General features: G+C 43.2%; 1 protein-coding gene across 3 annotated transcripts; it reads right to left on the bottom strand.

Moving 5' to 3' along the window:
• Positions 1-9: 9 nt before the first annotated feature.
• Positions 10-9,580, bottom strand: SLC25A17 (solute carrier family 25 member 17). 3 transcript variants are annotated; one of them, XM_042838015.1, is made up of 6 exons: positions 9,458-9,518; positions 7,902-8,045; positions 5,439-5,499; positions 4,509-4,575; positions 2,912-3,063; positions 10-679 (listed from the first exon to the last, which is right to left on the bottom strand). In XM_042838015.1, the coding sequence occupies exons 3-6, from the start codon at positions 5,491-5,493 to the stop codon at positions 519-521; spliced, it is 435 nt and encodes a 144-aa protein (XP_042693949.1). In that variant the 5' UTR covers positions 5,494-5,499; positions 7,902-8,045; positions 9,458-9,518; the 3' UTR covers positions 10-518. The 3 variants fall into 3 exon arrangements, with proteins under 3 accessions (XP_042693949.1, XP_042693948.1, XP_042693950.1); XM_042838014.1 differs by lacking the exon at positions 7,902-8,045 and having other exon boundaries at positions 9,458-9,580; XM_042838016.1 differs by lacking the exons at positions 7,902-8,045; positions 9,458-9,518 and adding an exon at positions 8,710-9,394.
• Positions 9,581-15,240: the final 5,660 nt, after the last annotated feature.

The raw sequence follows: 15,240 nt of genomic DNA, 5'->3' as shown, positions 1-15,240 counted from the left end.
TTTTGTCCTTTCTTCTAAACGGGAAGTTAATGGCAAAACAGTGACAGAGGAGGTTCTTCCTCACACCGCTCTTAGCGTGAGTAAAGCTTGCCAGCCATGCAGGTGCCTTCATCTTTCTACTTCAAGCTCAGAATCAATGTTAAGTTTCTGAACCCTCTTCCCAACAACCTTCTTCTTTCCGTACAGAGCAAGGCAGCCTGAAGGCGTGGGTGGGTTAGAGATGACAGTGAGTAAAAAGTAAATTGGCAAGTGGTCTGTCCAGAGGCAGACCTCCCAGCTAGCACACTGCTGGGCTCACTGGGCTCCTGCAGGATTTGGATAAGATGTCGTGTGCTTTTGCAGAAAGCCTTGGGGTTACATGTGCGCAGACCAAACTCTCAGTTACCATCGAAGGTGGCACAGTCCAGGTTCCCGTCAAACTGCATAACTGCAAAGGGATAAGGGAGTACAGAGATTCCACAAGGAGATCTGTTATACAAATAGGAGTCTTTCATCTTCAGAGTCCTTGCTGTGGGATTTCACTGCAGGAGCTCCTCCTTGTTTGAGGACAACAGATGCTCACCTATGATGCCTTTATAATTGGTCGGCACAACGTCTTCGTTTCTAAATTTTGCTCCTTGCAGCTTCAGCCGTGTGTTCACTACCCAGAGAGGAGTGGTCAGGAGTACATTCACAACACCTAATGCAAACACAAGATGAGGAAAATCAGTGTGAACCAGAAAATCCCAAAGGCATCCCTCTTGCTTACCAGCACAGAGCCCCCACAGTGCCAAATGAAAGACAACAAGAGAACTCATCCTTGTGGACAAGTGAAGCACACTCGAGTGTGCAAAATACAGGATTCTAAAGGCGGTGTAAAAAGGGATTGCACACAAAGCCAAACACAACAGAGCAGCAGGGAAGCTGAGAAGCAGAAATAAGTATGGGGGTGGAGAAATAGACACAGCTGCATAAGGTTGCAACAGAGAGGTAGTTTAGAACTGCACCTTGCAATACCAAGGAGGATTAAGTAACATTACTTCTGCAATCACCTGGTACAGCTCTTCCCAGCTCAGCCATGAACTAACCATGTAGAAATGAGCTCTTACAAACGTTTCTGCATCACAAAAACCAGCAATTGCTTGTGTGCTGGCCCCTTTCCTTCTCCTCCCCAAACAGTTCAGCCCACAGCCTCTCCTCAAAGGGGAGGTGCTCTCCTCCCTTCATCACCATCTTGATTCTCCCCTGGACTCTCACAGCTATCTCCATGTAACTTGTACCAGCGGGTCCAGAACTGTGCCCAGCACTTCCAGTCATGGTTCACCAACACTGAAGAAAGGCAATTACATTTTCTCAGTGCTAACAAGCCATTGCCTAATGCAGCCAAGGATAACATTAACTCTTCTTAGCAGCAGGAGCACATTGATGGCTCACATTCAATTTCTAGTCCACCACAAAGGGCCCATCATCACAAAGCTGCTTTTTCCCCCAGACAAATGCCAGCTTCAACTGGAGCATGGAGTTGTTCCTTCCCTGGTGCAAGACTTTGCATCACCCCTTGTTACACTGCACAAGCTTCTTGTCTGCCCATTTCTGCCTCATCATCCTGACCATTAATTACGATTATATGAATCAGGACGTCACTCAGCGCAGACCCCGGGGCTCCCTGCTCGTTCCTGGCCTCCACCTCGGCTTTGTGCCACTGATCACAATATCTAGCAGCAGAAAAGTCACATTAGTCCCTTTTAATCAAAGTCACTGTAGTTACACCGTGGAGTTAACAGGTTAGAGCCTAACACGTTACAGGACAATCTATTTGCAATTTTTCAGATGACTCTGTTAAAGAAGACACAACATGTTATCGTCCAAATAGAAAAGACAAGGGCACAGATTTTTTTATTGTTTCTTTGGGTTTTGGTGTTGTATTTACTGTTTGTTTTTGGTGTTTGTCCAGTCTGTATTTGCTACCAGTAAGAGGAGTGACAGACTGGTGAGGAGAATTTGCAAACACCTGAAGTGGAATTCTTCAGTTGACACCAGAAATTATTCCACAGAGATACTCATTACTGATGTTGAACACAACCTAGTCATTTAAATGACAAGCTGTTACCGTGATTCCTGCAGCCTTTCATCTAGAATGCCATTAGATCAGAACTTACCCCACTGATACAGCCAACTCTACGAGTTTCCTTACCTTCCCCCCAACTACTCTCCCATCACCAACACTGGAGATAAAACAAGAAACTAGCCAAAATACATGAAAAAGCCCCCCCCGGACCCTCTAAATTACAGTCTTTTCAGTGTGGTCACATGAGCCACTGATCCTGTAGAATAGTAGCAGTAGACGCAGACATACAGCAGTAGTTTTACCACATTGGATTTGCATAAAGGTGTTGGCGTTGTCACTCCTTCAAAGAAGCTGCTGAGTATCCACATGAGAGGAAGAGATGAAAAGAATACATGGTTCTCACTCTCCTTACATACACATAGGGACTTCCTTTTCCTTTTTGTATGACCCAGAAAGAACCTAAAAACTGGCATGCAAATCCTTACCTTCAACAACTCTAACAACCCTAACTGAAAATATCTTGGAATTGTCATTTGCCTTGCCTTTGAAAAAAAAACTATTCTCTCTCCCTGCTGCTTCTCTTCAATATCTTAAATGACAATGCCCTGATATCAAATGCACATACTAAACCACACGTCACACACAGACAGAATACAAGACCACAACAGCACAACATGATCAAATTATATGTGCTTATCATGGGGAGAGGGTGGCATGGAAGAGCCATCAGGGCTGGAAAAGATGCTTTGTTGGTATACAGAGATAGGCAAGGAATGAGATCTCTGGTGGACTTCATAAAGGAAAATGTTAAATAATGAACAATCTCAGTTTCACCAGAGGTATATTTTCAGTACATTCCCTTACCTGCAACAACCCCAAGAACCAGGTCTTTGCCAGTGGTTGAATGCTGACCTTTGACCCAAAGAGTTTTGAGACTATTAAAGGTATAAAAGTAAACAAAATTGGAGCAGCAAAGGCTGGAGATGACAGGGAACCACCCTCGATATGGTGCCAACCTAGTGGAAAGAAAAAAAGTTAAGGTAAGAAGCCATGGTAAGGATCAGCAAAATATTCATCTGAGCAGGTTGATTTGACATGTTAAAGGCCCCAGGGATACAACACCATATACTACAAACAATAATAACCAGGCATGTCTTTATTATTGGTCAGAAACCGGACTGAACTCTTGAGTTCAAGGTGGAAGGAAGTTCCAGTAAATGCCTTGCAGTAAAGTTTAGAGCAAATCAGTCAGGTATGTGAGAAAAAGACATTATCTGCTTAAACTTAACTATACTGATCACAGATGAAAAGCTGAGTCGACATTACATTACATCCAAAGGAGCAAAGTGTTCTCAAAAAAGTGTACTATGACAAGACAAGACAAATAAAAGCTATGGTCAACAAAGTGCTTACGACCTCACATCACTCTGTTAGGTTTCCTTTAGTTGGTTAGTTTGGTTTAAGGCTCTTCCTGTGTGAATCCAGACTTCCTTAAAACCAATACAGTCTGTGCACTGCTCAGACAGGTTCTCTGGAGGAAGCACTGCTCCCCTCATGCCACAATCACTGATGTTTCCTTCACAAGAAATACAGGGTGGATGCCTGCTTTTGCAGTTTTTCCATTACAACTGATGGTTTGTTGGTGTTTTTTTATGTTTTTTTTTAACTGGAGCTGACTTGTCACCCTCATGAGACAAATGAGTGAGTGTAGAAATGTGAACAAAGCAAAGCGCTAACCTCTGAGAGGTTCTGATGCACACAGCTGCTCACGTTCAAAGCCACCAAAGAGTTATTGGCCAAGCTAAACCGGTGTTCTGGAAACTCTTGCCCACCTCTGAGTTCCAGGGATTTGCTTAGGAAATCAGTTGTGACAAGGACACGTGCACAGCTGCCTTCAAGCCACTCAGCACAGACTGCAGGCAAATACTGAAGTACAGCTCTGCTGAAAGTTACGTCCTCTTCCACAGGCCTTGAATCTCACTGCACAAAGAATCACTTGTTTCCTTCCACTTTGCTTACCAGAAGAAATTTCCAGCTGGTAAACATGTCTCAATTCTCTTGCACAAAGAGGCTCAGTTGTCCAAGAGTTTCATCTGTGCTAGGAGAAATGGACACACCCAAGAATTTGGGCAGACAAAGCTGGTTTATCAGGTACATGCAGGTTTGTGTGCAACCATACCTTCATTTCTGAAGGAGCACAGCCCCCTCACTCATGGAGGCACAGTTACAGGGCTAAACAGCTTGATTGCATAACATACCCAAGAAAGTTAAACCAATTAACTCAAGGTGAAAAAATGCAGCTTCTGCCATTCATCTCACTTAGACACGGGGACATTTCCTTTCAAAGCAGAAATCTGTGTTCACATAGATTCAGGCTAACTCCTTCACTTTAAAAGCAAATTCAAACCATGTTTTAGAATTTGCCTACATAAGGGTGAGGAGAAAATTAGGATCTACTCACAGGCCTTCTTCTTTGATGATTTCCAATAAAACTGCTGGTGTCGTTTTGGACTTTCGCTTCTCATCAACTGGGAAACAGAAGAATCATATTTTTAGGTTGTGCCAATGGTCAGGACTCACTTTCAGTTCTTTATCCTTCCCATTCTGAACACATCCACAAGCAGCTTATTTTTTTCTTTTTCCTTGTACAGGACGCACAGCCTGTTTCTGCAGAAATTCCAGAAAGCATCTCCTGACTCTCACCTGCTGGGTAAGGCTACTTGGCACTTCCAGCCAGCAGCTTCTTTTGGGCATCAGTGTGTCTGCAGTTACCAACTGCACTGCCTTTTTCTGGGTGGAAAACTGCTCAAGAGCAGCACGGTGTGAACTTCTCCACCACACATTTCTGACCACCTGGCTCATGCTTCAACAGTACTTGAATCACAGAGCTAAGGTCTTTGCTAATTCTGTGACTTTTCTGATTAGGAGAGAGCATTACAACAGAACAGATGGAAACTGTATAAATACCAGAAGTTTCTGCTCGCAGTTCCACCTTGACTTTTCCCTTTATACCCTTCCCAGAAATAATTCCAGGCTCATTTTTCACAACATGCCCCTGCGGTGCCAAGTGTTCTCAGCAGCCAAAAACACCAGCACCACACACATATAATCCTGTGTCATGTCACATCTCTTTCTTTTCAGGGTAAAACACCCATTTAGAAGTCAAATCTGGCCACAGATCACACAGTCTTTCCAGCTAATTAAAAGGTTGACCAATACTTTCTCAAGGGATAATTACCTTCAGCTGGAACATGGTGTTAACAATCAAAAGGCATTGCACAAGTGAGATTTTTCTTCATGCAAGATAGTTCCCCTGCAACAACCCTTACAAACTCCCATGACAAGAAAACACAAATGCCACCGTACAAAGAAAACTGAGTTTGGCACTTACCCTGAAGTCTAAGCCTAGCTGTATCCAAAGGAAAAAATACAGTCATTGCAGTCATACTGCCCTGAAAGTAAATAAATAGATAAATAAATTGGCCACATAATGTATCAATTGCTTGTACAGATACCTGACAAATTCTCTGGTAGCCTTTTGTTTCTCACCCAGAAACTGGTGTAGTAAGTTTGAAGAAGGGACAAATTCCATTTGTAAGCATGGAAGCAAAACCCATTCCATCCATAAGAATATTATGGATGGAATGGGTTTTGCTTCCATGCTTACAAACGACTTTTTTAACTTACAGATAATTATATCAAGCTAAAGCTAAAACCATTCAAAGCATTTTGTCCAAAGAGAAAACTACCCAAGTATGTGAGCAGACAAAATGTGTGTTAGGTGAGAAACATACCGCTAACTTTCCCTAACTCTTACTAGCCAAAATCTCCTATTTCTGGCAAAGAAATAGGCCCCCCTCACTGCAAAAAGACATTGAGGCCCTGGAGCAACAAAGCTGGAGAGGTGTCTGTAGCACAAGTCTTATGAGGAGCGGCTGAAGGAGCTGGGATTGTTCAGTGTGGAGAAGAGGAGGCTCAGCGCAGACCTTATTGCTCTCTGTAAGTACCTAAGGGAGGTTGTAGCAAGCTGGGGGTCGGCCTCTTCCCTTGTGTAACTGGTGACAGAACTGGAGGGAATGGCTTCAAGCTGCGCCAGGAAAGATGTTAGGATGTTAGGAAATACTACTTCTCTGAAAGAGTGGTCAGGCACTGGAATGGGCTGCCCAGGGAGGTGGTGGAGTCACAGACCCTGGAGGTGTCCAAGGAACATTTAGACGCTGTGTTGAGGGACATGGTTTAATGAGAACTATTGGTGATAGGTGGATGGTTGGACTGGCTGATCCTGTGGATCTTTTCCAACTTTGATGATACTGTGATTCTAGGAGGACAGAATGACAAGCAATTGCTGTTCTACAAGACCATTTTTCTTAAAGAAATAAAAATGAAGAATGTAAAAACACAAATAACAAACTCTCACTCATCAAATATATATATGTATTTTTTCTTTTCAGGACTTCATCTAGCACTGTACTAAATCCCAGCTTACATAATTAAGCCCTACCTATTAAGTACATCTGCATTAATATTGCACAGTTTTTGAGAAAATATCTAACTCAAAAAGCATGTGGCTTGGTATAAACTTGTATTTAATATTTCCATAGACTGCTAACACTAAACAGCTGCTAAAGCCACCAGACTCTTGCATTAGTAGCCATACTGCTACTAACAAGCGGTGGGAAGGTTGCAGGGCATGGTCCAGCAGCTCCAGGAGCTGGACCCTGCTCCTACCAACCCTCATTCCCAGCACCCAGCTGCTCAGCTTAACCAGCAGGGGCACTTGGTGCATGTTCAATTTACCCAAAGCAAGATTTAGCCTGAATTTCACTCTCAGGGCAATCCTCCCCACAGCAACATTAACATTCACACTAAAGTAAGAAACAGAACTGGGGGAACATTTGTGAAAGGTTTGAGGAGAAGCCAACAAGACAAATAGGTGGGCACAAGGTAAAGGCTTCTTAAAACCATACAAACCATCTCTTGAGCTACGGCTCAAGAGAAAGCCATGAGCTAGCTCAGCTGATTAACAGATTACAGCCAATGAAAGATAATTTGTACCCTTTCCCCCTCCTATAGATAAACTGAGGAGAAGAAGCTGAAAGAAGCAGCGTTACTTTTTTGCTGGGCTTGTAAATGAAACAACTCAATGGTGCAGTCTGAAGAGTGACAGAAGTAACATATAGTGGCAACCCGAAAGAAGGGCGAGGCAGAGATGAGTGGAACCACCCCTCAGCAACAAAAGCGCTCTCAGGATCTGACTGGTGATACCAGCAGGAGAAAGTAACTGTCACTGCTTTGTGCAGGTACACGCAATGCAGCCTACAGCCCCGTGCAGCTAAAATGGGGACATTTCACTCTGCTTTCCCACCAGCTTTCAGGCAGTGCTGAAGCTCAGCACTACCAATTCAAGTCAAGCTATCACTGAACGATCTCCAGAACAGGTACAAACTGGCTTAAGCAATTCCAGCTGGTAAGCAATGCTCCCCTATCACCTCCATTCTGTGGGTGTAACTATTGGGGCAGCTACATGGCGATGCAGAAGGCGAGGAAGCTTATCTGACCAAAGCAGAACTTTTCCTACTAGGCCACTCTTTCAGCTCCCTGGTCAGCACCGCCTCAGCGCTGCCAGCAGCTGGCAGGAACCAGGGGGTGGTTGTAAGCAGTCAGAACAAGCAGCCTGAAGTGACTTCACTGCCAAGGAGAGGTCTGCGTGACCAAAGTCTACAGTCTGCTGTAGACTTTTCAGATGTCAAAAAAAAAAGCGTGTTGACAGTCAATATTCAGAGCAGCTTAATTACTGCCGTAATACTTCTATAAAGCTGTTATTCCCATAGCTTTTGGAACGAGGTTACTTTACCTTGCAGAGATTAAAAAAAAAACACTTCTATAATCCAGTTAAAGTCTGCTTTTTTTTTTTTTTTGCTGCTCACTGCACTGTTGATTTAATTAGTCTCAGGACTTGACCCGGTAGTCCAGAGCTTAAATGGACTTTCATCTGGAACTGGAAGAAAAACAAAAGTGTTGATGTTGTGATCAGACGTGTTGCTGAGATTCATCAGCACAGTTCACAGGTTGCATTTTTATAGAATCATAGGATCCTTCTAGTTGGAAGGGACTTCTAAAGGTCACCCAATCCTGCTGCAAAGAACAGGGACACCTACAGCTCAATCAGGGTGCACAGAACCCCTTCAGCCTGACCTCAGATGTCTCTATGGATGGGACATTCACTGCCTCTCTGGGCACCAAGGCTTCTTCCTTATAACCAACCTAGAAAAGCTCCTCTTTAAGTTTGAAACCATTTCCCCTTGTCCTATCACTACAGACCCTGCTACAGAGTCTTCTTTCCTTCTTTCCTGTATCTCCCCTTTGGATACTGAAAGGCCACTATCACGTTATCTCATAGCCTTCTTTTCTCCAGGCTGAACAGCCCCATTCCTCATCAGCCTTATAATAATTTAAACTAAAGTTGAGACAGTGCTCAAACTATGCACCTGCATAAGAGATCTTGACAAAATTCATGTATTACTGCAGCATACAGATCTATAGGTGGATTAATACACATTTATGATAACAAAATACAAACAAAAGCCAAGGTTTTCAGCCTAACATGGTTTGGACAAAGGGGAAATAAAGTAAGCCAGCTTGTTTTTGGAAAAAGGTCTTACTCTGGGGCCTGAAATTGCATATGAACATTAGCATGTGCGGAACCACAAGAGTACAGGAGTGTAATGGGTCCAAGAAGTTCTGTCTTCATCCACAAGATCACTGCAGCTCAGGCGTAAGCATTGAGAAGCACAAGAGGGCATTTCCTTCAGCCTACGACCAGCCGGGTGCTGAGGTGCCATTCTACAAGGCTTTAAGTTTATACGCTGATTTATAGTTCTGGTTCACCAGCAGAAGCTGTGATGAGGGGCACAGCCTATTTATCCCAGTCTGTTCACACAGGTGTGAGGCTGGCAGGGAGGGCCAGGAAGTATTGCTGTGTTCTATGCAAACCAAGGGAAAGCATGCAGCGTTCCAACGGTGAGCTGAGCTCGTGTAAGGGGCTTCCCATTCTCAGAATGGGAAACAAACCCCCATTGCCTCGGATTCCTGAAGCTGCACACGCAGAACACCTTGAAGACCAGAGAACGTTTCTGTGTTTATGTGTGCTACAGAAACCTTAAAAGTTATATTTTGCTTTCCGTGGCAGGCCAATATATAATCAGCTTTTATTGTTCATAACGCCTGGCGCCTTTCATCCAACCACAACTCACTTGAACGCCTCCTGCCCTGCCGAGCAGCCCAGCAATGGCTCCGGCACACCCCCGGCTGCCCTCAGTAACCCAAAGGCAGCGCTGCAGCAGTTCGCTCCAAACGCACCGCATCGGCTCGCACGACCCGCCGCACGGCTGCCCCGCCCTGCCCGCTCACCACGGCGCCGGAGACGGCGTGCACCAGGCTCTCGTAAGAGACGACGGAGGACATGGCCGCAGCTCCGGTGGGCTTCGGCTGCGACGCGGCGGTGGCGCGGACGTGCAGCTTATCGACCGCCGCTCCCACGCGCGCCATTGCGCCCGCCCTCCCGCGCACCTCCGCGCCGTCACGTAGCACCGCCCCCGCCCAGCCCTCCCGGGAGCCCCGCGCATGCGTGGGGCGGCGCCTCAGCTGAAGGCTGACGGGGAGCGGCTGAGGGAAGCGGGGTTGGTCGGTCTGGAGAGCGAGAGCTCAGGGGAGACTTCATCGCTCTCTGCAACGACCTGAAAGGAGGCTGTGGCGAGGTGGGGGTCGGCCTCCTCTCCTTGTTAACTGCGATAGGACGAAAGCCTTCAGTTTAGTCAGTGTTAAGCTGAAGCAGAGCTGATGGTTTGTCTGGGCTCCAGGAAATCCAGAAGGATCATCCCTTCCTCTCCCCAAAGACGGTGCACATCACTTTATCCAAGGAACTTGTTTCCTTCAAAACCCATCTTGAACTTGTTCTTAGGGAATTCAAATGTCATCAGTGCATGGAGCACCATTCTGACTCCAGCTCACAGCAGTGACACCACATCTCCCCACCTGTAGTGATGCAATACAAGAAATTGTCACCTTCAGCCTTGGTAGAATACAAGCAGACTTGCATACCACGTTCTTTCTGTTCCCATGTGAGCATATGTGGAACACCCAGCACAAACTTTGCGATATTCCAACAGTGCCACCACCATTTCCAACACTTAAATTGCAAATGAATATTAGCATGTGCAGAACCCACAAAGGTACACAAGTGCAGTGGGTGCAAGAAGTTCTGTCTTCCTTCACAAGATCACCACAGCTCAGGTGTAAGACCGTGAAACACAAGAGGGAAGCCAACATTCAACTCCATACACAGCTCCCTGGTTGTAATCTGCTGATTCACACTGATGAGCCAATTGCTATGCTCTTCATTTCTTGGTGTGACAGCTATGCGTGGCTGCCCAAAACTTGACTTGTCTTTCACATCACTGTCGCCACTGCAGAGATGTACACTTCGCTGTGCTCGCATCCACTGGTTGGTCTCCACAGCTGTTCAGTTTCAGCGGGTGCCATTTTTCCTGCATGGAGGAATTCAGTGGCACACCTATGTGCACTTTCATGGCAGACACCATTTTGTCAGACTTCCTCTCCTCTGCAAGAAGCTCGCACAAGAAGTTAAAGGACCTCAGGACAATTAAGTAACATCCATTGACAACATTTCTCTTGCCTACCCACATTCTGTTTCTAATTCTAAGAATTTCTAAGTATGTAGAATGATGACACTTAATGACTCCAGAGTCAAATTTACTCCCTCTGCACTGTCTTACCTTAGCAAATGAACACTGAACTCAAACTTCTTTTACCCTGCTACACTCTTTGTGTATATCCTTTTGTATATTCTTGTGTAAATACTAATTTACAGGAAAAAAAAGAGCACCGTACACCTTTTTCTGCTCAGAAATTCACTTGAGATTGGAAATGTGAAGAGAATTACTATTTTCAGAAGCATTTTCTGAATCTGTAGCAAAACTTACTTAGGAGCATACTTTCAGGGCAACACAGATTAAAGCAACTACAGATTAGCAGTTTGAATTCATCGAGCACCAGTGTTTGATCGTACAAACTCGGCGAGTTCACACTTAAGATCAGTTGGAACACCAACCTATTCCAGAATAAAGCACTGCAATCAAAAACATATTAAAAGCCCATTTCTTAAGTGCATACATGCTTGTGTTTTACCTATTAAGCAACTGAACAGACTTTGAGCCTCTGGAATACCATTGAGTTTTCCCTACACACCTTTTTTAGGCCCAGTGACAGCAAAGAAGTTGAAAAGTTTTTACCCAGCTTTACATTACTTGCATTTGCAAGTATTATCTCCTCTCATGCCACTTCAACAGCCTTAGTAGTTGATCAAATAATCCTTAGCCAGTTTTGGTTTTCCATAGACTAAATTGTCAAACACAAGCTTTGTTACGTTGCTGTTTGTTTTCTTTCCCAGGCACTTGTAAATATCTAGCATCTGAAGAAAAAGTTGTGGTTTTTTTTTTTTTTTTTTTTTTTTAGTGAACAGTTGCATTTCATTTTTCCTTACAAACCACTAGCTTTTCTTTTTCAGATGGGAATTAGATGTCAGTGGCTGATCTTCAGCACATGCTCTCTAACAAGAGGCAGTGCAATTAGCAGTAGCCAGTTTATTCTCAATGTAATGCCTTGATATTTTTTGCATCTAATTCTGGTAACTTTCTAATAATTTTGTTCCTTCATCCTATTTTAAAAAGTAATTTTATTAAACACTGCAGTGGTTTTAAGGTAACTGGTCTGATCTTCTGCTACTATACTTTATGACTACAGAATGCAAACTAATTTCTAAAGACTCTCATCCTCCTAAGTAAGAATATTCGGTTTAGGAAACTGAAGGCTTTAATAATGGAATTCCCTTTCCTACTTACTGATTTAGACTTCACTTCCTTGTTGTTTATTTCACAGCTCATGTACAGTACCTTCTCCTTCTGAATGCTTTTGTTCTGTACAAGCTATACTTACCATCTCTGCTTCTATCGCTGTCCTTCAGGAAGAAGTTCCATGGTAAACTGCTATCCCAAGTCCTGTAATCTTTCACATTTATACACAGCTAGCAGAATCTGACTTCTTGTAGCCACCAAAGTGCTAATGCATTAAAAAAAGCTGGTTTATTTTTTTAATAAGCTAATGTACTTAAGTGCATAATCACAAACAGTGCCAATTTTTGCCACCCATTTAACAGAGAGCCATAACACATTCTGCAAATACATTTATTTATTGACAGGCAGATCTCAAGCTTGTCTGAAACCATCCATCTAGAATTATACATTTCCAAAGCATATTTGTACATCAGTCAGGTACAGTAATAACACAATTAGCAAAATTGTAAGTTAACATCTTGACTTGGCTAGTTATCAAGACTCAGATTTACAGGACAATCCTTGTTATTTACATTCAGTAGGACCTCCAGTCAGAGGGGATGTAGGAAGCTTTGTCTCACAAAGCTCCTGTTTGTGAGGACTACACCAGGAGAATGAGATTTACCTAAGCTCTGATTTGAAAGGGGAACAACTATTCGTACCCCAGAGACACCTGAAAATTTTTGTTGCTTTGTAGCACAAATCAGCCAGTCACCATGTGACCAGACCTATTTCTTTATCACACTAAAACTGTTCCTGCTTCCCCCATACTTGCACTTCATGTATCACTCTACTGAAACTCTCATGACTTGCCCTGTAATACTCAACACAGTTGTCTGTGGAAGTTTTATTTTTACTCCATCTCTTTGCTAATTCAGAATCACATTTCTACAGTATGCAGAAACATTGTACAAAGTAAGGTCGAGGCTCACCTCTGCAAAGCTCTGAAAGAGGTTCATGAGACGTCTTTCTCCAAGCATCAGAACAACAACATCCTGCTACCACATTCCTACCTTGTTACTCTCCTGCTTGAGGACATCAATCCACTTCCGCACTGGCACCAGACACTTTCAGACTGGGCTGCAGTTGATAAAACAGCTCTCCAGCCTTACCACTAATCCAACAAATCAACCTGTTCTGCAATCACAAAATCACTGCACTCATCCTAGATGTCCCGTGGGATTTCCAGAAGGGCCCAAACACTTCTCATCAGGAGCATGCTCCAACCCATAGGAAGGTACACAAAGCTGACCTGGCTGCAGCTCATCCTGGCTAAGGCCCTTACCTCCTGTCCCTCTGGATGAAGGCAGATCAGACAGCAGTTTCTACAAGCTCCCATAGCGACACTGCTTACTCCCATACGTCTTGTGAGGCAACAAGAAAATCGCAGTGATGTTTCAAGACGGGTTATCTGGAACTCCAGCTTGTTGCAAATAGCAAACGTGCTGTTTCACCATGTGGCTTTACCTTTTACTTTCGCATGGCTTTTTAATACTCATTTATCGACACATTCAGCCCGGTTTTGTCCAAATCTGAGACAGTCTGGCTCCCACCCATCTAATTACTACCTTCCAAATTAAGAAAAACCAAGCTAATTTGGCAAGTGTTCTTTATTCACAGTCCAAAAGTGAAATGAGAGCAATTTTTTAAAAATATTCTGTTCTCAAAGTCAAGTTGTCAACTGAGCTGATTACTGCCGCTGTACTGATAAGCACAATCCCTTCTTTGTGCTGCAATGGAGCAATTAACCTCAAGACTGCCAGTAAATGCTGGAGCAAGTGCTGAACAGAAAAGTTACTTGCTCTTAGCTACCTGTACCCCAGAACAGGAACTATCCTCATCTTTGCTCTTCTCCACTGCAGTTATGTTTTTGCACTTGCACTTCTGTTCAAAGCAGATAAGCTGCTTAGGTGTCAATGCAGCAATCCTGGGAAACTGAGATGAGGTCCAGAGATCTCTTCAACTACCTTATCAGATAGCACTGAAAAGAAAACAAAGACCACATAAACGAGTCATGGGATGTGCATTCCCAAACAGACAAAAGAATTCAGCTACGCTGTTAAAGCTAAAACCAAAAGAATTGGGAGAACATTTTGTTAGCATCAATTAGCTCTGAATAAGGGTAACTGATCTGTAAGCAAGCAGACAGGACACACAAATGACCATTTCTACTGGGGTAGCTTCTGACTTTCGACTAGCCATGGGTAGACAGATACAAACAGCCAAGAGGATGTAAGAGGAAATCGTAGGGAATTAATCTGTATTAAAGACTAAGTCACACAGAGCATATAGGCAACAGCATGAATGAAGTAGAAGTAGAGCTTCAGCCTATGCTGAGGGGTGGCCTACTTCAAGCCTCTCCTCTTGGGAACAGGAGATCAGAGAATGATCAAAAGCTGGGCACAAAGCAACACCCCATCATAGCTTGAATTTGCTTGGTCACTAAGACAAACCATTAAGCACTTAGTTCTAATTTAAATCACAGGTCATATATACACAGTTTAATTAAAGCATTCCCACATTTAACTTTAGCAAAATAGGTTTTATCAGAAAGTTACACAAATCCAAAAAGTTTTATTTTCCAAAACCATACTTTATTTTGAAAGGCTATAAGTATTCAGAACTATATTTCTTAAGCAAAAAGATTCACATTTTATTCTGCAGGGTCATTAGCATGAGAAAAAGCATTTGGGGATTTAATTTTTTTTTTTTTTTTTTTTTTAATTCCTACACCAATCCAGATTTAATTAAAATTGGTAACAACAATTATGGCTTAAGATACAGAATTACAAAAGAGTAACAAATTAATGTTGAGACTCAAGCAGTGAACAGTTAATTGTGACCGCTTTTCCACAGAAAGATGTTTTAAGTAAGACAAGCAGAGGCAACACTGGTCCTTACAGTAGACGAATGAACATCATTAACAGCACAGAAACAGCTTCAAGAATACAACGTGCTCAGAATTCGTAAGCATTACAAGAACGTTCTGTCTGCTTTAGTTACTCATTTTTTCCTCTGTATCCCAAGTCTCAAAAACATGGAAGTACGAAATTACAAAAATACCTTCCTCTCTCTTCTCCCCACCTCTCTTTCTTAAAAAAAAAAAAAAAAATTAAATCCCCAAATGCTTTTTCTCATGCTAATGACCCTGCAGAATAAAATGTGAATCTTTTTGCTTAAGAAATATAGTTCTGAATACTTATAGCCTTTCAAAATAAAGTATGGTTTTGGAAAATAAAACTTTTTGGATTTGTGTAACTTTCTGATAAAACCTATTTTGCT

Source organism: Centrocercus urophasianus, unplaced genomic scaffold (genome assembly GCF_019232065.1).
Source record: "Centrocercus urophasianus isolate 14NV4802_14NV808 unplaced genomic scaffold, USGS_Curo_1.0 seq_73, whole genome shotgun sequence".
NCBI lineage: Eukaryota > Metazoa > Chordata > Aves > Galliformes > Phasianidae > Centrocercus > Centrocercus urophasianus.
Note: the sequence above shows the minus strand (reverse complement) of the source record. Positions and strands in the feature narration are given on the sequence as shown.